This window comes from Antechinus flavipes, chromosome 1 (genome assembly GCF_016432865.1).
Source record: "Antechinus flavipes isolate AdamAnt ecotype Samford, QLD, Australia chromosome 1, AdamAnt_v2, whole genome shotgun sequence".
Taxonomy (NCBI): domain Eukaryota; kingdom Metazoa; phylum Chordata; class Mammalia; order Dasyuromorphia; family Dasyuridae; genus Antechinus; species Antechinus flavipes.
Window position 1 is genome coordinate 21,945,331 of NC_067398.1, and position 22,550 is coordinate 21,967,880.

Below are 22,550 nucleotides of genomic sequence, written 5' to 3' on the forward strand. Positions count from 1 at the left end.
AGCTAATCTGGGACTGGAGTCAGGAAAATCTGAGTTTAACTTCAATCTCAGATATGACTCTGAGGAAGTTATTTAACTCCATTTGCCTCAGTTTTCTCATCTGTAAAAAGAGCTGGAGAAGAAAATGGCTAACCAAAGAAAATCCCAAATGGGGTCTCAGAGTCAAACACGACTCAGTAGATTAGGATGGCAGAATCTCAGAGTTGTTCTCCCATTTTTTTCTACATCTAGTTTTAGCAAAATCACCATAGAAACATCTTTACTTGCTACCCCTGAGCAGTAGTTAGGCTAGGTTTGGGATTGCAGAAAAAAGTTTCAAAGTCAACTTATATTCCAGAGTGTATCTTATGTCACTAGAAACTGAACAACATTTTTTCTCCTGCTCAAAAATGCTACGATGTGTAAAATACAGATTTAAACCTTTATGAAAACAATGGCATGGTAAAGGGAATAGAAGGGATGGCTTTGAAATTGGAAAGACCTTTCTCTGAGACACTCTGGCTTTGTATCCAGAGACAGATCAATTCACTCCTCAGTGCCCCGGCAGCCCTCGAAGATTATAAATTGTAGACAAAATGCCAGCTTGTGTTAGTCAAGGGAATTTCTCCTAGGGTGCTCCTAACACTGATAAAATCATGGCTGGCCAAAATAAGAACAATGTTCTTTGTTGTTAGAATCAAGGTCTTCATTTATCCAATTTGCTTATATTTCCCACTAGATCGGCTTGCCTAGATCGGGTACGTGGCCACCGTGTCTGCCTCCCTACTCACTCTTATAGTTTAATAATAATAATATTAATGATAATAATACTCTTTGTCGTAAATATGTCCTTTACATAAATGAGACTTTGTGGAAGGATAGGAAGATGGGGAGCGAACAATTGGGCAACGATTCTTGGAAGTGGGGGACAGCCTCAGCCCAAACCTGGAGTTCACCCCGTTTGAGATGCTGCAATCCAAGTTAGCTCCAAAGAAACCCATTAAAATACTGTAATATGGGTCATTGGGAGAGCCACCACCAAACCTCCCGAAGTTTCCACAGCAGCAGATATGTACGTTTGCTAATAACTAATAAGATTAGTTTTCATTACTGTGATTTACCTTAGATCACAAAGGATCATTTCCCTACCAGACGTGACTGTCAGCCACTGCAAATTGAAGTTAGTTAACACTTCTGTGTAATTTCCAGGGTGAAAATGAGGAAGGTTTGGAAACAGTAGGACTGTATTTTTTTCCCTGGTACAAAGCAAACAATTATCAAGCAAAGGGCCAATGCTAGGCCCCTGGGTTGCCAGTAACATTTCTTAACACCTGCTGAAACAATGACAAGGTATTAATTTGAAAAACAATGAGGACAAACCAATGGGGCTGTAGTCAAGTGTTACACTTTCAACAATTTTCTGCAGACAGGAATGTGCCAGGTCTGTGATGGTCCTATAATTGTTGGAGTTTTATGATACAAAACAATAGCATTTCTGGAAGGAGATGTAAATGATAGCTGTCCCGTCTTCTTGCCTCCGAGGTCTGATAAGCCAATGCCATTTTCAGTAGGAAATGGGGGTTCACGCCACTTGAGAAGAGATGGGATCGAGGTTTAAATTCTAGGTCCAAATGTTCACTAGCTGGGTGACCACCATCTCCCTGAACCTCGATTTCCCCATCATCTCCCTGAGCCTCAATTTCCCCATCATCTCTACAGGGAGGAGGGTTAATAGGTGTCATTTTGAATTCTCTAAGCCTTTACCTGTTCTATAAATGGCAGCTTTAAGGAACTTCCAAAATACTTAATATTGCTTATTATAGGTGTTCATTTCTTGGTAGTGTTTATACTGAAAGTTACCATGGCACAGTGGATAGACCCCGGGAGTTAGGAAGATCTGAGTTTCTATACTACCTAGAAAACTTACTAATTGTCTGACCTTGGACAAATAGTTTCACCTATTTAAGCCTCAGTTCCTTCACCTGTAAATCGAGATTTCATGACCTTGAAGGTCTCTTTCAGCTTTAAATGTCTGATTTTGCAAATCTCCCCTGCCTCTGGGACCTTGAGTAAGTCCCCTTAATCCTCAGGGTCTGGACAATTCTTGAAGTCTTCAATTCATCCAAGAGTTGCTGATCTGTATTGTGGAGGGAGTTTTCACCCCCACTAGTTCCCTACAATGATTCTATGGAAATAGAACAGCTTTTCACCCTCTCTGGTCCTTTCCAAAGTAAAGTCATTGTAAAGACTAAGATTTAGGAATGAGATTCTACAGGGAGCCCCAGATTCTCCTCTTTCAGAAGCCGTTAGCCCTTTCCTTTCCCATGTTCTGGTTTGGAGAGCTTTTCTAAACACGCTTTCAACTTGTTGCAAATTTCAGAAACTTGAACCCACCTGCAACAACTGGTTCGGTTAACTTTGCTGTTATATTTCCATAGCAGCACCTCAGTTATCTGGAGGCCACTTATGTGACAATGACAACTATCCAAATAAGCAGAATGATCAAGGGACAGGGATACTTAGTAGCTACAAGAGAGAGGGATTCACTGGTATTGTCAAAGCTCACGGGAGGAAACTCTTATCTGCCAATGCAGGTCTTCAGTGTCTAGTCTTAGCTGGCCAGAGTGCTGAGAGATTAAGTGATTTATCCAGCATCACAGAGTCAAAGTGCATCACACTTGAACCTGGGTTTCTTGGCTGCAAAACAGGCTCTGTATTCAATACCTCCCCTCCCCGATCTCTTGTGAATTTTGCTAATAGGGGTATTTCAGGACAGTCGCTTAGAGCACCTTAACTCTTATTTTGAAAACGATTCTAATAATTTTTGTCATCAGCTCTTTTAGACACATTAGATTAGAAGCACCAAAAGCAAAATAAGTTTTGGGCTGTTATAGGCAAACAGCTTGATAATAATAAGAAGTAATGGTAGAAGAAAAGGAGGGGAAAAATCCAAGAAAAAGACAAAGGCACATGCACGAACCAAGAAATACAATAAGTACAGAAATCTGAAGACTTTCACGGTAGGGACAAAGAGATCACACCTCAGTCATACCTGCAGACATGGGGATCCCATCCCAATCCAATGGGCTGATGTGATTGTATTCACAATGATAGTACTAAGTTATCCAGAAGAGGATAAATTGTGGTTAACATACTATTTATGAAAGCAGGAAATGAAATGAATTTCAGTCACATTTTAAATGTTATTTTTTTCTCTTAAAGGGCTACATGGTAATTTAAGAAAGTCAGCTTATTCCTGAATAATGTTGTGTAATGAAGCCCTATATAACTCTCTGTTGCTGCTGCTGTTAGTACTACTGTGGTGCTGCTGGTGCTGCTGCTACTATGACTACTATCCCTACCACCACTACTACTACAACCACCACTACTATCAGTATTGATCTTTCTAATTTCTCTGTCTGTCTCTTTTTCTCTCTTTTCTTTTATTCTCTCTGTCTCTGTCTTTCTCTTTGTCTTTCTCTCTTCCTTCTTCCTCTCTCTGTCTCTTTGTTTCTGTTTATTGCTTTGTTCTCTTCCTCTCTCTGTCTCTCTTTCCCTCTCCCTTCCCTTCCTCTCTCTGTCTGTCTCTTTTTGTTTGTTGTTTATCTCTTTCTCCCCTTCCCCCTTCTGTCTGTTTGTCTTTCTCCTCTCTCTCTCTTTCCCTCTCCCTTCCCTTCCTCTCCCTGTCTGTCTCTTTTTGTTTCTGTCTGTCTGTCTCTTTCTTCTCTTCCTCTCTCTCTCTCTCTCTCTTTCTCTCTCTCTCTTTCATTCTCTCTCCCTCTCCCTTCCCTTCCTCTCTCTGTCTGTCTCTTTCTTCCCGTCCTTCATCTCTCTCTCTCTCTCTCTCTCTCTCTCTCTCTCCTCTCTCTTTCTTTCCCTCTCCCTTCCCTTCCTCTCTCTGCCCCTCTCTCTCTTTCTTTCATCCAACACTATCTCTCTAAACTTAAGAAAATTGAAGCCCAATAGACATAGAAATCCATAGAGCTCTGGAGTTGGAAAGAACCTTGGGCATATAATTCTACTCTCTAATTTTATAGATAAGACAGATATAGAAAATCACAAACATAATTCAAATGTGAGATGGAAGCTGAACCCAGGTTTTCCTGACTCCAGTCCAGGGCTTCACCACATACTCAGGCTAGTTATTGTAGACCAGTGCTCCTTTTTAAAAACTAATACCACTTTTTATGTGAGGAAGATCACTGCCAGCACTCTCTCAAAATTTGGGCCTATTTTGCTACCAAGAGGAGTCTAAACCATAACTTTTGCAAAAACTCAAGTCTCTTTTAAGATCAGACTTGAGGATAAGTTCTTTGCATCTATATAGGAATAAAGGCCATCTTTATAATTAAGCCAAACTTGACCATGGATGACTTGGAGGCTGGTGCTAGAGGAGGATGAAGACAAATCGATGATCTTTAACCTCTTAGTCATCTTTTAATATGAAGTTAGTTCAGCAGTGACCAGCATCGCAGGAATAAAGGCTGGTTCATGGCTGTTATTTGGAGGCCCATGAAAAACCTGGCTTCCTTCCACTGAAGTTTTGGTTTGAGAGCCCGGCAGTCAAATGTACACAATGACATATACTGAAGACTAGAAAGTAATTGGCAAAAGTGGGTCATCTCAACTGAGGGTTAAGAGTCCTTATAGAGCTCCATGCCTTCATTCACAGCTATAACCTGAGAGGCAGTTGCAAGAGATTTCTCTCTAAGACAAGTTTCCAAATCAGACTTAAACCTTTGCATTTTGGAGGACAAAGAGAGCAATTTGACCTACTAGCATCTTCAGAGGCTCTGGAAGGGGAGCCCATTCATGAATGTCTCTGATTTGGACTGAGCAAGGTACTGGATGGAAGGGCTATTAAGCTGTCTCACTTAAGTAAGAATGATCCATCTAAATGGTTGAGATTGAATGAGAACATTCAGCTTGGCTTGAGGGTTCCCCTGTACCAAGCAGTGAGGTGACATCTGTAGACAGCCTGGCATTCAAGCTTTGGCTCAGCTTATGTCTCGGGCAACCCACCATACCTTTCTCCACTCTCGGTTACAGAGATGTTACAAGGCTGATTAGAGTGAAGGAGTTTGAGCTCCCTAGATGAAAAGCATTATATAAATTCAAGGTATAATTATAGATGGCACAATCTTTCATTAAACAAACAAAATGTATGTTAATTCTAATTTCAGCCCAATTTCTGATCATTTATTGTCCTTTTAGAAGTAAGCCGCTAAACTGTAACACACATTCGGGGGGAAATGAATTTAAATGTTAATATAAATCCCTGTGGAAACTGACATATTTTAACTAATAAGTATTTGAACAACGAAGACACTTAACCACGTTCGGGGCCAGAAACATTCAGTACAAGACCCTTGATAGCTGTTGAGATAAGCTCTCCAAATTTAATATTTTGCAACCGACCTACATCTCTTTTATTCTAAATGGAAGCACAATCATTTTCTTATCTCCTCTCATACAATATATTTAAATCGCTTCATTTTTAGTTTGCTAATCTGCAGGGCAAGGTTTATCTGTGAATGTATCCTGGTTTATCACAGGTAATCCCACACTCCAGCATTCATATGTTGTACTTAACCTCAATTTAAATGTAAATTTTGGGCAACTTGAAGTGCTTTATCTATGAACTTGAAGGGCTCTCTTCATTAACGAGGCCTCCTCTAATTATAAGGGGTTTTGCAAGTTTGTCTTAAAACAATTGCAGAACATACCAAAAAATGAACAAGTTCAGACTCTATTTGTTTTCATCAAAAATATTGTCTCCCTTATACAAATTTCTAGCTCACAGTCGAATCCCCTAGAGGTATAAATAAGAAGGGGCTGAGTAAGATGATATTAGAATGAAATTTAGCAGAAAAACCAAATATAAATGAAATGAAAGTGAATTGTGCTTTAGCCTTGTACTGTGAGGTTGCTTTTGTTTCTGCCTCAAGCTCTTCTGGCTGGAAGAAATCATAAATCATCAGTTTCCCATGTGGGGAAAAATTTTACTCAGAAAATATTCTGGGCTTCCCTCTTTCTAATGACTAAAAATTCAGCACCAAACCATTAAAAACAGCACCATCCCGATTGTGAAGAAAGCAACAAACGTTTTGAGCGATACTCACAGGGACGTCCACATACTTGGAAGCTGCCTTCACCTTAGGAGGAAAGAAGAGATAGGGGTGAGACATGTTTTTATATTGAACCATTCACAGCTCAGTGAAGTAACACAATGAGAGTTAAAACAATATGCTGTACCACAATGCTGACCAGGAAAACAAACTTAAAAAAAGGTACTAAAATGAAGCTGCTTGCTATTTGGAGCCAGAGCTTTAACTCTACTGAGATGGAAAGAGAGAAGAGAAAGACAGAGGCAGACCGAGGGATAGACAGAGGGACAGAGACAGACAGACAAAGACATAGGGATAGACAAAAGGGCCGAGACAGACAGATACAGAGGGATAGATACAGAGACAAAAAAAAAAAAGCTAGAAATAGAGATAGAAAAAAAGAGAAATGGAGAGAGAAGAGAGAACAAAATCAGTTCTATTGCCTCCCAGTCTCTAATAACAGCAGATGCTACTGTAGGAGTCCTGAATTTTTTCCTTCTTGTAAAAGCAGGAGAAGGGATTGTGGTGAAGCAGAAATGGATTTTTCAGAGGGCACAGGGACACATATGACTAAGGCTATTTGCTTATTTGTTTCTCTCTGTCTTTCCCTCCCTTCCTCTCACCCTCCCTCCTCTTTTCTTGTCCTCTCTTCCCCCTCTTTCTCCTCTCTTTCTTTCTTTTCCCCCTCCCACTCTGCTTCTTTGTACCTGGGCTCCTAGTGTCATTACAAATCAACTTGGAATTAATTGAAGGGCAGAGCCCTCATTTTAGGTTATGGGATTCAATTGCTTTCCAGGAGTCCATGGAAAGCTAGTGTGTGGACACTGGGGAACACTTGTCCCACTGGGGAAGGGGAGGAGACCATTAGAGAGATTCCAACTTGACAATGAGAATCCAACCTGACCTAAGGCTGTCCTTGAGTCTCACATGGATTATGTTTTTAGAAGCTTAAATGTATGGTGAAATTATCCTGAATGGGAGATAAAGGTAGTGAGAACCAGGAAGGGGACATTTGTTTTATTTAAAAATAAAACAAAAGCACTAAGAAGCAAATCCTCAGTCTAAGCTGTCAATCAGCCAAAAAGCATTTACATGTGTCTGCTAATAAGTTCATGTGCAATCTTCTTTTTAATTATACCACATTATGTGGTATATGTGGAAATGCTTGTTTTATTTCATAAATGAAAAAAAAAGTTTAAAAATTAGGGTGAATTTTCTTAAAAAAAATAATGCACAGAACATTTCATTTCTAAAATTAAGGTCAAATGGGAATGAGCAGTCTGACCTCTGGATGGCATGTAAAGTTAGATGGCACATGGACATGAGGATGGAAAACACTAACAATAACAATAGCTAGGATTTATACGGCACTCTAATGTTTGCAAAACATTTCACAAATATCTCATTTTATCCTCACAACAACACTGGGAAGTAGGTATTATTATTATCCCCATTTTATAGCTGAGGAAGTGGAGGTAGACAGAAGTCAAGTGAGTTATCTAAGGTCATCCATGATTCCAAGTTCAGCATTTCATCTACTGCATCCCCTAAACTCCTTTAGCATATAATACTTCTGTCTGTATGAGCAGGGTAGAGCCTATGGCCATTTCTGTGACTGCTTATTGCTACTTTATTGCCAAAAATGAATTGGTGGAAGGAATGGCCATAAAACGTGTTCCCTATCTTGGTAGAATCATAGGTCCATTTCTACCCTTTTTTCTGTCATACAAAAAAAAGGACAAAATTGTGTTAGCTGCTGTGGTAGATACAGTGTAGAAATCAGTCAATAAGCATCTATTAAGCATGTACTATGTGCCAGACAAAAGAGAAATTATGTGGAATTTGAAATGTAATCAGATGAGATGACATGAAAATATATGGTTATATACAAAAAACAATGTGGTAACAGGGAGGAGGGAGTCAGTAGCAATTGGGGGAAGCAGAAGAGCTTCATGTAGGCTTGAGTGGTGTATGGGAGGAAACTAGAATTCCAAGAAACACGCAAACCATGATCTATTTCTTAATTCACAGAGTCATGGGATGCTAATAATGGCACAAAATAAGAAAACTACTCATCCCCAGAGATGACAAACTAAAACAAGATTAGAGCATAAGAGAGCGCACCCCGAGTAGTACATGAAGACTAAGTAGAGAAGGATGGTTCCTGATGAGGAGCATTGGGAAAGGCTCCTTGGAAAAGATTGGACTTGACTTGAGTGTTAGAGAATGGATGGGATGATATTGATGATGGTGGGGTAGGAATGGGGAAGGACAGGGTATTTCAACTATAGGAAATGACACACACAAAGGTGTAGGGATGGGTTATTAAGGCAAGGATGGTTAAGTCTGGGAAGTACACAGGTAGAAGGTAGTAGAGAAATCAGGCTACATAAAGTCTAGATTATGGAGGGCCTTGAATGCCAAGTTGAGGGAAAGAAGCACAAGGGACCAGAGAACAGACTTTTTCTTCCATAGTTAGATGTCTTCCTTGCTCTGGGGATTTATAGCAGTTGGTAATTTTGCGGCTACTGAAATGATCAACCTTTAAACACGCCTACTCTTCCTTCCCAGCTCACATTCCGTTCCTCTCAAGAGAGGAGCCAAATTCTTAACCCTCTCTTGGCAGCTGGGAGAGCCTGATGGACCTCATGGCGAAGGTCCAGCCACTACTATTATCGACTGACAATCACATTCGTTTTGATTCCCAACAGCATGGTCTGATTACTCATCTAGTGGCTCCATCTTCTTTACATTAAGAAGATCAATGGATTTCCATTTTTCGGTTCTTCAATAGATTTCTATTTTTAGTCGAGGATCTGAATACAATCTCTGTATTTTCTAGTTCATTGGATTAAGAATTTCAAACCAGAAGAGAATTTAGAGGTCCTCTAGTCCAACATGCTCTTTTTATGGATGGGGAAACTAAGGTCACAGAGAGTAAGAAGCAGAATTGGGATTCAGATCCAACCTCAATTCATTCCTTCCTGAATCAATTGCAACTCTAGTACTAAAAGGGAAAGGATAGAGCTATAGCTCTCTGCTCTGGTCAGACTACACCTAGAGCACTGGGTCCAGTACAAAGACCATCTTTTAAGAGCAATAGTCAAAAAAGAGAGTCCGGAAAGTGGGACCAGGATGCTAAGGGATCTAGAGAACATGTCACCTGAGGAACTGTTGAAGGAACTGGGATGTTTACCTTGAAGAAGAGAGGACTAAAGGGGGAGTAACTAACAGTAAGGGAAAGGAACATGATATTCTCTTCAAATGATTGGGAGGTCAGCAAGATTTGGTTTATTCTGTGCAGGACCAGGACCAACAGCAGGAGGCCACAATGGGCTGGATTTCAAAGTACGATAAGAAAAGACCTTGTGCTAGACCTGTGTGACAGGAGAGTGGGCTGTCCCACAAAGTAACATGTTTCCCAAGCCCTGGGAATGCTCATACAGTGTCTGGATGACTATCTGTCAAGAAAGTCTTAGCAAAGATCCATGAACTGTGTGGGAATTTTCACTAGAAGACTTCTGAAGTCTCATCCAACTCCAAGACTTTTAGACATTCTCTTCAGGAAACTAAACTCTTCCAGGGTGAGGCTGTTTCATTTTTTTTTTTTTTTTTTGGTTTCTCAGTGAATAAATCAATTGGCTTTTTTCCCCAGGGATTGTAGCTTTACAGAGTATTTAAATCAGTTCAAATCAATTTAGTAAGGATTAGTTAGCCAACTTGGTATGGGACACTGTGCTAGGCAATGAGGATACAAAGATAAAAGTGAAAATAATACCTGCCCTTGAGTAGCTTATAGTCTAACTGGAGGAGACACCATGTATATTATTTTATAAATAGAATTATATATGTCAATTATACATAAATATATATTTTATATATGTTGCCTCTTCCAGCTAGGCTATACATATATGTATATATTTAAAAATATAAATTATATATAATATATATATATAAAATCTACACATGCATATGTTATCACAAATCCACATAAACAAGTACATACATTAATGTATGTATATTTAAATATGTATATATGAGCACATGTTTATGTATATATACACAAAATTATATAAGATACATACATGCATTTTACATGTGAAATTATATGTGTTGATTATACATAGAACATATGGTATATATGTTGCCTCCTCTAGTTAGACTATATTATATATAAATAAAACACATTTTATATTTATATGTATATATCTATTTATATAAATATAAAATCTATACATACATACATATATTACTATGTATCCATGAAAATTTATATTCACACATATGTACATGTATGTATTTTTATATACACGTGTTTGTGTATATAACAAATATAGTTATAGAAAATGCATGCACATACACATATAATATTTAATGTAATTGTGTCAATTATATATAAGTACATATTGTATATGCTGTCTCTTCAAGCTAGACTATATTATATATATAAAATAAAAAAAAATCTACATATATATCAATAAACATATATATAATCTACACATATCCATATAAAATAATGTACACATATATATGTGTGTATATATGTGTAAGCACATATTTATGTATGTATACATATAAAAATACACCTATAAATATAATATTTTATATGTGACATTATAATGAAATATATTCATTGTATATGAAATTTATATGTCAATTATATATAAAATATTATATATGTTGTCTCCTCTAGATGGACTACATTATACATAAATAAAACACATATTGTATATATGCAATCTACACACATATATTGTCATATTGTCATACAAAATATACACACATACATGTGTATATTTATATATGTCATATATAAATATATAAACACATACAAAGTTATATAAAATATATACAAGATAGAAATCAGTTTGTTTATCAATAAGATACTTGGTTCATATGATATATGACTACCAATAGAATGCAAACTCTGAGAAGGGTGATTTTTCTCCTGGCTTTGTATCTCTAAAATGTAATGAGTGAATGAACCAAAGTGTATTTATTAAATACATATGTTGTGCCAAAGACCGTACTCAGCACTGGGGATACAAACAGAAGAAGTGAGACAGTTCCAGCTTTCAAGGACTTCACACTCTGAGGGAGACAATTCAGGAAGGAAGGTTCAACTGCAGGGCTGCTAGAGAGTCCCAAGAGTCCCCGGGCTACAGTCATCTGGCAGATGGTGAGGCCCAGAGATTGTTGGGTTACTTACTTAGGTATTGAAAATGACAGTGCTAGGGTACTGCAGGGCAAAGGGATAGTGCAGGAGGCAAGACCCAGAGGATCTTAGGCGGCCAGATGGCAAGGTCATTGGAAGCAATGGAGTTGTTAACTCCCCAATCACCTAAGCCCCATATAGAGTAAAGGAGGAAGGCAAGAGGGGAGGATGGCTCCCAGTGGTGGTAGTTTTTCCTGCCATCTGCCTGTCCTGAATGGATTCTGGGGCAGCTTAAGGCTGGAGAAGGAGTTGAGGGTGGAAATAAGGGGTAGTCACTTAATAAATGCTTCTCTTTTGATTTTGCAACATTTTTCTTACTTTCACTACTTACATTCATAGAGTACATTTGAGATTCAACAATGTAGGTTGAAACAAATACTACTATTTTACAGATGAAGAAACTGAAGATCTGAGAGGTTAAATTTGAACTCATATGTTTTGACTCCAAATACGATATTCTCTCCACTCCATCATGCTGTCTGTAAATACTTTATCCCTTAAATGTATATTGCACTTTCCCACTTCCATTCATTTGTTCACAGTTTCCTCTGCTTGAAATGCTATATCTCTCCCTGTTCACATGAAGAATTGCTACCCATCCTTTAAAGGGCAACTCAATTGACCTCACCTCCACAGAGGTTCCCATTGTTGGTCAAGGCCTTCTCCCATGGACTCACAAAGCCCCTTTTCCTAACTCTCTAATGTACTTCTCAAATAATGTTGCACGTTCTAATTATCCACTTTAATTTAATGACTTTACATTTCTCACTGAAACAAAAGTTGATATTTCCAGCAGTAATGTCTGTCAGATGATCCTCTAAGCCTGAGATCCATGGAATACCACAGCTCTGAAGAGTTAAAGGGGCAACACATGCAAAGGACAACATGGAGAGAGGCATGATGGCCACAAGCACGTTGGAATACATCACAAACAGTCAGGTGAAGGAGAATGAAGTGGAGTAAATGTCATCAGAGTGAAAATTCATCAAAAATGTGGATAAGTCAAGAAATAACCAGTGGACAGTCTGTGTGCTCCAATGGCATCCATGCAACATCAAAACATTTCAACATGTTGGATAGATTCTAAGTGGAAGATTTGTGGAATCCATAGGAGAGACAAACTGGATGAGAAGGTATGAATAGGTTGCGATTAGCATCGTTGGAGGGAGTGCCCACCTTTGGAAGAATAAGATGATCAAAGAAGGAATAGGACCTTTGGGGTCATGGTAGCTCAAAAGAAGGAAAGAGTAGAGATGCTCAATTCTTATTTTTTATCAATTCTTTGCTTATGTTTTCTCTGCCAAGGAGAAGGTCTTTGTAATAGAAATGATAGAACAAAAAGTACTAAGTGAGCATTGATAGGAAAGATAATAAAAAGAAAATGAGAAAATGCCCAGTTGTCCTTGATAGAGAACTGGCACATGGATTGCTGAGTCATTGTCAATAATATCTGAAAGATCGTGGAGAGTTAACACAAGATAAGGGAAGGGCCGTGCCTTGATTTTTAAGAAAAGGAGAAGAGAATGAAATCTGTAATTTATAGGACAATGAGTTTGACTTCATTTCCTGCAAAAATTCTAGACTGGATCATTAAAAAGATCATTGATGGATGTTTAAAAGGGGAAACAATAATCACAAAGTGACAGCAAAGCTTCATCAGAAAGAGATCATGTCAGTCTAACCTTAATTCCTTTTTTGACAGGTTTGCTAGCTTAGTAGATAAAGGGAATGCTGAGGATATCATTTACTTAGATTTTTGTCAAGGTCTAAAGTATCTCATGCAATTATTACAGAGAAGACTGGGAGATGTAGACTAAACAATAACACAATACGATGGTTTCACAACTGTTTGGATAATCAGACTCAAAAAGTATGTTAATGGTTCCATGTCAAAATGACAAGGGATCATTGGTTATGTGCTATTTAATATTTTTATTAATGCTTTAGGCAAAGATGACATGTTCACCCAATTTGAGATGACACAAAACTGGGAAAAATGCATAATGAAGTTAGAAAATGACAGAGTCAGGATTCCAAAAGATTTTTGACAAGACTAGAGCATTCTGTCAAATCTAGTGAGATAAAAATGCAATAGGGATACTTTCAAAGTCTTATCATTAGATTTAACAAATAGATTTCATAAGTAGAATATGGGCAAGGTATAGTTAGAGGCAGTTCTGAAAAGATCAGGGGGTTGAATACCCTCAAAGTCAATGAGTTAGCAAAGTAATATGGCAACCATAAAAACTAATGATGGGCTATGCCATATGAGACACATGGAATGGGTAGGTTATAATCATACTGTACTTTCCATATGAGTTTTCAGGAATGGATAGGTTATAGTCATACTGTACTTTGTTCTGGTTAGACTTCCTCCTTGAGTTTAGTCCTTTTAATTTAAGAATTTAAGGACATCAATATATTGTTCAGAGGAGCACCACCAGGCTAGGGAAGGACCATGAGTCCATGTAATATGAGAAACGGTTGAAGGAACTGAGCCTGTTAAACCTGGAGACAAGAAAACTCAGAGGATAAATGGTAACTGTCTTCAAGTGCATATTAATTGTACTTGGCCCTGGAAGATAGGACCAAGAAAACTGGGGAAGTCGCAAGCAAAATGACCAATTTATGACCAGCATGTCAAGAAAAACGTTCCAGTGACTAGAATTATCCCTTTTAGCTGCCGTACATTAAAACCTTTTTACACCCTGGCTTTGAACTACTCTCCCATTATTATATACATGATTCCCCTTTATTCATTCTTTGGTCTAGCCAACTTATCTTGCTATTTCTCACATTGGGCACTCCATCTTCATTCTCCATGTCTTTGCATTGTCTATTTATCATATCTGGACTGTACTTACTTCTCCCCCTTACCTCTTAATACCTCTAGTTTTTTTTTTTCAAAGTTCTAATAAGAGAACCCAGGTCAGTACTTATATACAGCAGGGCATAGTGGGTAAAAGTTGGTCCTAAAACTAGGAAAACATGAGTTCAAGCCCCATCTGTGATACACTCTCAGCTGTCTGAATTTCTCAGTGTTCTCTGAGATTATATGTTGCAAAGATTTTAACTTTATTTGGTAGAGGGAGTTTCCTCAAGTGGGAATTCCTTATAACCTGAAATCACAGCTTAAGTCCCTATACTTAAACATACTCACATATTTATATACATTTATATATTTAACATACACACACATAGATATTTTCTTTTCCTTTTATGCTTCTAGAGGGGAAGGGATATTTTATTTTGTTTTTGTATCTTCAGCAGTTAGGAAAGTACCTGGAGCAGAATAAGCATTTAATAAGTTATGTCAAGTCAATAAGCATTTAAGCTCCTACTTTGTGCAGGCGATGTGCTAAGCACTGGAGAAAGGCAAAAGACCATCCTCACTCTCAAAGAGCCACAGTGCAATCAAGAAATACCAATTGGTTAATTATTGGATTAGATCAAATTCTTCGCCTGTGTCTAAATCACAATTATGTCACTCTGAATGAATTTACTGAGCAGTTTAGTCAAAGGATAATGCCATTGAGGCAGAAAAACCAACCAGTCATATTGATTAAATGTTGGGATCAACTTTTGCTTCCTTACCTCGAAATCTGTCATGTCAGTCCTGAGAGCCACATCCTCGAGTGGCTTCTGCAGGCTGGGATGCTGCTGAGGGAGAGCTGAGCAATTGCGAGCTAATTTAATCAGTTGCAGCATGGCCCGGCTTATTACTTCAGCTCTCCACCTGACTTTACTTGTGTAGACACATACTTAATGGCCTTTATATTGAGTTATTAAATTATTTTTCAGGTGCCTAATGCAACCTTTTCATCAAATGTGTATGACGCCAGTTTGGCACAATGTGGACGATTGAAGGCTTTCCTTCTGCCGGGTTCTAATAAGGGAACCCAGGCCAATCATTGTGTGGCTTTGATAGGAAGCCCAGCAGGGGTTTAAACCACTTTTCCTTATTCATTAGGGGGAAAAAGCAGCCCAGGTGCAGCCCAGGAGGACTGCAGGCTTTGATACTATGAAATCAATGCACACTTAAAAAGTGGATTAGGCTCTTTTGCAACAAAACCCAGGAAAATGAAGCTGCAGGACCTTCTTTCTTTCTTTCTTTCTTTCTTTCTTTTTTAAGCATAAAAATCCAACATTTCTGCATTAGTCCCTGACTCAGCGCTCCAATTTTCCTGCCACGTTAAAGAAGTTTTGATCATGGCTTTCTTGCTGACAGAGAAGTTCTTATTGACATTATCTGATTTCCTGGCTTTTGTGCATTCCTCATTTCTGGATCTGAGTTTGAATCCTGATCCAGAAGCTTACTGGCTGTATGCCTTAGGGGAGTCAATGAACTTTTCAGAGCCTCAGTTTTCTCATCTATAAAATGGGGAGCATAGTAATGGCATCTATTTTGTAAGGTAGTTAGGATGATTAAATTATTAACATACATTTGAGCAGCAATTTTCACGTCAACAACTCTAATAAGCCCTTCTTTTTATAAGGGAAAAATTCTGAGGGATGTATCATCAGGTTAGTATTAGAGTTGGTTTCAGGGCCAGATTTCCTGGCTCCTGGTCCAATTCCCTGCCCACTAGAGAATGGTTGCAATGGAAATGACTTCAGAGGCATCTATTCCAACGCCATCGTTTTATGGACGAGGAAGCCAAGGACCAGGGATGCTGTGGAATGCCCAAGTTCACAGGTGTAGTTTGTGCCAGTGGCAGGTGCCAGCTAGGAGGCACTGCAGTAGACAGAGCATTGGAATCCAGAATCTTGAGGTCAAATCTGATCTCAGACATTTACTAGTTTTGTGACTTAACCCTGTTTGCCTCAGCTTCCTTATTTGTAAAAATGAGCTGGAGAAGGAAATAGAGAACTATTCTAGTACCTCTGCCAAGAGAACCCTAAATGGGGTCAGGGCACTAACCAGAGACTTTTGATGACTGAAATACATGGGCCCATTCTTCTAAAGTGCTCTTGAAAGAAGTAGTATATTCTACTAGCTCCCAGACTCCACTTCTGTACTCTTCCCTTTTCTCCTACCAGATTGAGCTAAGACCATATGGGACAGCTTTATGGAGTAAGGAGAACTTCAGAGGGAAAGAACTTAGGACCATTTAGAAAATCTGATTCTGGTCCTAATTCTGCCACTGTATACCTCTAAGAATTAGCGTGGAATCAGTTAATCTCTCTAAGTCTCAGTTTTGTTGTTACTGTTGCCTCAGTTTACCCCACTGTGAAATGGGGGAGTTGGTCAAGATTCCTAAAGTCTCTTTCGGCTACATGATTGGGGGGCAAGGGAACAAGTATTAAGTGCCTATTATGTGTCAGGTACTGTACTGAGCCTTATAAATATGATCTCTTGGTAATAATGATGATGATAATAAATGACAAAAATAGTGCTTACTATATGCCGAGTTCTGTGCTAAGTGTCTTTCAATATTATTTTATAGACATAGCTTTATGTCTTCCAACTTTCAGGGACATCACAGTGTTGTAGGAAGTTAATAAACAAATACTGAAACATATAAAATTACCCAGAATCCTAAGACCATAGTCTTAGGTCTAAAAGCTTCTTCTTAGGATGTCCTTTTATAGATGAACTCCCCCTTTTTTTCTCACCATGTGGATACAGAAAATGGCAATGTGGGATTGCGATGAGATAGAGAGGTCAAATAAATACAAAGTACCATTACAGAGGAGTCCTGGTTTGATACATGGGGAAACAGAGAGAATAAAGGAAGATGGGAAAAAATGAAATGTGATGAGAGAAAGAAGATATATTGGATATAAAGACACAAACATATTGGATGGAGGCAAACCCAGGGTTGGTGCCAGGTAAATGGAAAGGGAGGATATTTCTTCATTAGTTGGTAAGCTCCTTGAGGGTAGAGGCTATCTTTTGCCTCTTTTCTTTTTTAGTAAGCATTTATTGACTGATTGACTGGAAGTGAGGGTCTGGTAACAGAAGAAGGCCAGAGTTGAAGTTGTACCTGCATTAAATGCACTAGGGAGCAGGACATGGAGGTAAGAAGATAGTACCAAATTAGGGAGGCTGGTGGGCAGCTCACAGGAAACAGTCTGATGTGCTAGGAGAGAGAGAGAGAGAGAGAGGGAGAGCCTAGCCCTTCCCTTGCTGGAGCTGAACCCCCAGGAAGGAGTTCCTTAGGTTGGTCGTGTAAGGGTTGGAAGACAAAATTAGGGAGCATCGATTCCACAGGCAAGGAACATGTGCTCTAGTAGGTGAGCATCGTGCTTCAAAGCCCCATGCACACTGTTCTAGTTACAGATGTACAAATGGGAGGGTTGAGACCTCTCACCCTATAGCTCTATTTTCTATGCAGAAAGGTTCTAAGATGTGGCACAGTGGCTTTTTAGTGAGAACAGGGTTCTGCTGCTCCTGTTTATCATTGTGATTTTGGAAAAGTCCCTCAACCCTTAAAGAGCTTCACTTTCTTTATAAAAAATTGGCTCTAAACTTTATGCAGAAGCAGTATGGTTCAGGCAGATGAGCACTGGTTCTACAGAACCCAAAAGGATGTGGGCAATTCTTTAGAAAATTTTAGTCTTATTTTATACGCCAATGAACAAACATTTCTCTTTTTTTCCTCATTCCGTTTAAAAGAAGAAAAAAAAAAACAAATGCTAATAACAAATCTGCAGATGCCTTAAAAAGTTCCCATATTGTTCATATCTGAATGTATAGAAGATATAGGTTTAGGTCCTGCCTTAACCCTAACTCCCTATGTGACCACAAGCAAGTTACTAAAATGAAGATGTTCCAATATACAATGTCTGAGGTTCCTCCCAGTTCTTTCTCCGTGAACCCATAGGCCTAGTTCATGCTTTGAACAATATTTGTGGAGTTTAAATGAGATACAAAAAGAGAACAGGAGGGATTTTGTTCATTAAACTTAATTGTGAATGGTCCCTTGATCTTTAACATGCATATGTGTATCCTTGATGAACTAACACTTCATGTGGATGAAATAGGAATAGAATATCTGATGAGGATTTGGGGGCAAAGAAAAAAGGTTGGGTTTGGAAGACCTGAGTTCCAAATCTCTGTCATGTACCCCTTGTATGACAGTGAATCTGTGCCTCCATATCTTCATGTATAAAAAGAGGATTGTATTTAGTGAGCTCAAAGGTCTTCTCCAACTCTCAGCTTATTGTGCTAAGCTTTGAGGTGTTTGTGCTTTAGCATCAGGAGGTTGTTCCAATGAGAAGAGAAGTAAAAATTTATGTTGCAAAGTGACAAGAAGTTCACAAAGTATTTTATAAATACACGTTATTATTTATCTCTATTTTATACATAAAAACATTTCAGAGGCATTAAGTCACTATGAGAAAGAGAATTACAGACTCAGAGAAGTAATTTATTCCTCAGTCCTATCTTATCTGGTCCTCACAATGTTATCTATCTGTATCTATCTACCATATGTATGTGTATGTACATCTATAGGTATATATTTATCATAGCTATTATGTATATAATGAAGTCAAAGTTAGGATTTTTTATAAGACTACCTATATATACATATATAATAGAAGAAAGAACTTCTCAAATATTTGTTCAACTTTGATGTTTTTCATTTAAAGAGCCTTTATTTTCTCTCCCTCCCATCTCTCCACAGCTCTGGGAGGGAGGTTTTCCAGACATTAATCCCTCTTCCTTCTGCCTTCTTCCTATTTTATAGATGAGGTAGCCAAGGCTTAGATGATTGAGTGATGTGTTAATGGTTAGCATCATTGTGATCACTGGGTTAGCATCAAATCATTGGGATTTGAATACAGATTTGTCCCCTTTCCTTTATACTTCTCTATGCCACACTGTAATAGACTTAGCTTTTAAGTTCTTACAGGTCAAAATTAGTTCTTTTTGTGATTTCTTTTTTAAAATTGACAATGCATATTATTCATTTCCTCCGTTAAAGCATAAAATGAAGAGAGAGCCTTCTATCTAGATGGAGAAGATTCCCTTTCTCCTTATGAAGAAGAGATAGTAATTTACATCCCAAGGGGACCTTCTCAGAATCCTTGGGGAATGACATTTCCCATTCTGAAATATTTTTCTACTTTGGATTAAAAAGAAAAACCCAACCCACAGCCCCAGATATATAATCAGGGATACTCAAGTGCATCTTGGGAAGACGAATACATTCCCAGTGCCAAGTGAGGGACTGAATGCTTGGGTGAGACAGAATGTCTGTGTGGGTGGATGTACTGGGACTGTGTGTGCGGTTGAGCAGTTGAGCAAACCCAGTGGCAACTGCTTGGGTTCAAGTGACAATTACAGCACTATCCCTTCCCAACCCTTCCCGAAGGGATGGAGAAAAACACAATGCTGGAAGCAGCAAATCACAGGCACTCTTGGATTCCTGAAGCATCATAAAGCTGAGATATCTACCAGGATGTGAGTCCTCCTGGCCGCCCTTTTTTTTGGTAGATGCGATAAAAGGCAGATGTATATTTTACACATGTGGGACTGAGATCTCAAGAGCAGCCTCCAAAATCTAAAGCCTTCATGAGAGATGTGAAAATTAAAGAATCACAGAATCTTAGAGTCAGAAGAGACCAGAATAGTCTGAACTTTACTTGAAAGAGAATTTCCTCTGTACCCAGTCTCTGCTTGCATACCTCCAAGGAGGAGAAACTCATCACCAAAGAGGAGGTTCGATCCATGTTTTTAAACTCCACTACATGGGAAAACTTTTGCCTTTTTGCAAATTCTACCCATTGCTTCTAATTCCATCCCTATAGGACCAACTAGAATAAATCTAACCCCTCTTCCACATGGCAGAACTTTAGTTATTTGAAATCAGTTCTTCAGTCCCCCTTAAACCTGTTCTTCTCTAGGATAAACAACCCTGGTTCCATCAACTCTCCATTAGCATCAATCTCTATATCAACATCTTATCAATGGCACCCAGAAACTGATTGATGTTTTTTAGGATGATCAATAAATCTTCTAAATCCTTAAGGTACAAGTCTGACCACATCACTCTCCTTGTCTGAGATCTTTTATTTGATTCTGGTATTTCAAGTTCTCCACAGCCTGGGTCCAATTTACCTTTCCAGAAATACTTCCTATTAATCCTCTCCATATTCTTGATGTTTCAGTCAAACTCACTTATTGGCTATTCCACAAACTCAGAAAGTCATTTCCTGTCTTCATACCTTTCCCTAATCTGTTCCCCTATGACTTCAATGAACTTTTTTCTTCACCTTTGCTACCATTGTATTATCACCTTATTTCAAGACTCACATTATTAATATTCACTTTTCAAATTACTTTTCATTGACTCATCAGTAGATACCTCTGTCCCTCAGTAGAATATAAGCTTCTTAAGGTCAGGAAGTTATTAATTTTTTTGTTTATATTTCCAGTGCCTGCCTCAGTGGATGACATGCAGCAACTGGTGCTTAATAAATATTTGCAAATTGAATCCAAGTAACACTGAAAAAGAAATAATAGAATGCAGAAATGCATTAAAAAGTAAAGTTTCCCTAAATTGTCTATGAGGTGAAAAATCAGGCAAACTGATAGTAGGGTCATAGGGTTGAGATCATCAGACTTGGGATCAGAAAATATTGATACTGGTGCTTGTTCCATCACTGATTTCTGGGTGACATTGTACAAGTTATTGAACCACTTTGTGTTTCAGCTTTCTGTCTTACCTTCCTTTTTTTAAAATGGGAAACCAGTGTGATAATGAATCTGGGGTCTGAGAGTCAGAAACTTTGGCTTGATCTGTGCTCAAGTCTTAGCTTCTCCACTCATCAGCCATTATCACACTCCTACAAACTACCACGGGTACATTTTAGGTATAATTTTTATTTACTCACATAGGTATATGTAATTTCCTCCATTACTCAAGACCATTGAACTGTTTCTTTATTATCTTTGTGATCATATCATGGCTCATAGTAAGCACACATAATCAACATAATGATTGTTGATTGACTGAATGGAAAACGTCATAGATTTTGGACTGGAAGATAATGCAATAAGCATATAATCTAAGAGAATAATGGGATGCAAAGTTGAAATGTCTTGCCCAAGGTCATGTTGGAATTTTGCTGAGCTAGCATTCTGCATTCAGGTATTCTGATGGTAAATGGAACATTTCTTTCCTTATCCATGCTCCCCATTCAAAGGAGTTAAGTTTAAATTCTCTTAGCCTCAGTTTTAAAGTTTTGTATAGAGAAAATATAACAATTATCTTAAAGAACTGCTGTGAGGAAAATGTTTTGTAAATCTTCCAGTGACAGAGAAGGCAACTCAATAGACTATGTTCTTCAAGGACAGAAATGATTTTATTTTTGTTTTCGGGTCTCCAATCCCAAACAGTGGCTAGAATATAATAAACACTTAAGAACTGCTTACTGAATTGAATATAAATATGAATCATTATGGGAACTGTTATGTTTCCCCTATGTTAACTTGCTGGGTGAACTTGGCCAAGTTATAACATCTCTATTTATTAATTTTTCTTACATTAAACAAAAAAGCTAGATTGTATATTAATACTCTAAGACTCTCCTAGTAATACTGTGAGGGTTGGATAAAATAACCAGTTTGAAAACTCTCAGTTAAAAATTAAGTTTATCTCATTCTCATACTTTTCAGTGTAGTTGAGATGGAAGTGGTCCTAGATCCTATTTAATGTTTTATAGATTATTGAGCAAATAGATAAAAAGACTGTTTTTAGTATGGGGCGATGGCAGTTAATCTTCTGAAGCCTCAGTGAATGCATTTTTTTTTTGGACAGCTCCAGAGTAGACAGGATCACTGGGATGAGCCTCAACCTTTTCCACATGGTTTGGATTTTTTTAACTAGCTCTTTATATTTCATTCCTCAGGGTTTGGAAATTATAAGTATCCAAGATGGTGACATCCAACAAAAAAACTTTGTTCTGAAATTTTTAATGTTATGTATTATCCAGGTGATTGTGGGCCAGTTTTATCTTGGAAAATGCTCTGGCTCCCAAAGAATTCATTTGCTAAATTCTCCATAATAATATCTGAGTAATGCTTCTTATAATCCAGTTCCTGGTCCTAATACTTTGGTCCATAAAGGCCTGTTGGTTTATCTGGTACCGGAGGGAGGAAGAAATGTCAGGGGAATGATCTTGACTGAACCAAAGGGTCCCATCCCTTGGAATAATTTGTTCTCAGACTGAGTTCTATGGACGAGGAGAAATGTCCATGTCTTCTGTTGCTCAGTGTGCTGGGAATGGGGATGTGGTCC

At 38.3% G+C, this 22,550-nt stretch overlaps 1 protein-coding gene across 1 annotated transcript in view; it reads right to left on the reverse strand.

Moving 5' to 3' along the window:
* Positions 1-22,550, reverse strand: part of CADPS (calcium dependent secretion activator) — a 542,165-nt gene that overhangs the window by 43,684 nt on the left and 475,931 nt on the right. The window contains 1 exon segment of the mRNA XM_051980071.1: positions 6,102-6,134. Coding sequence (XP_051836031.1) covers positions 6,102-6,134 — 33 coding nt within the window.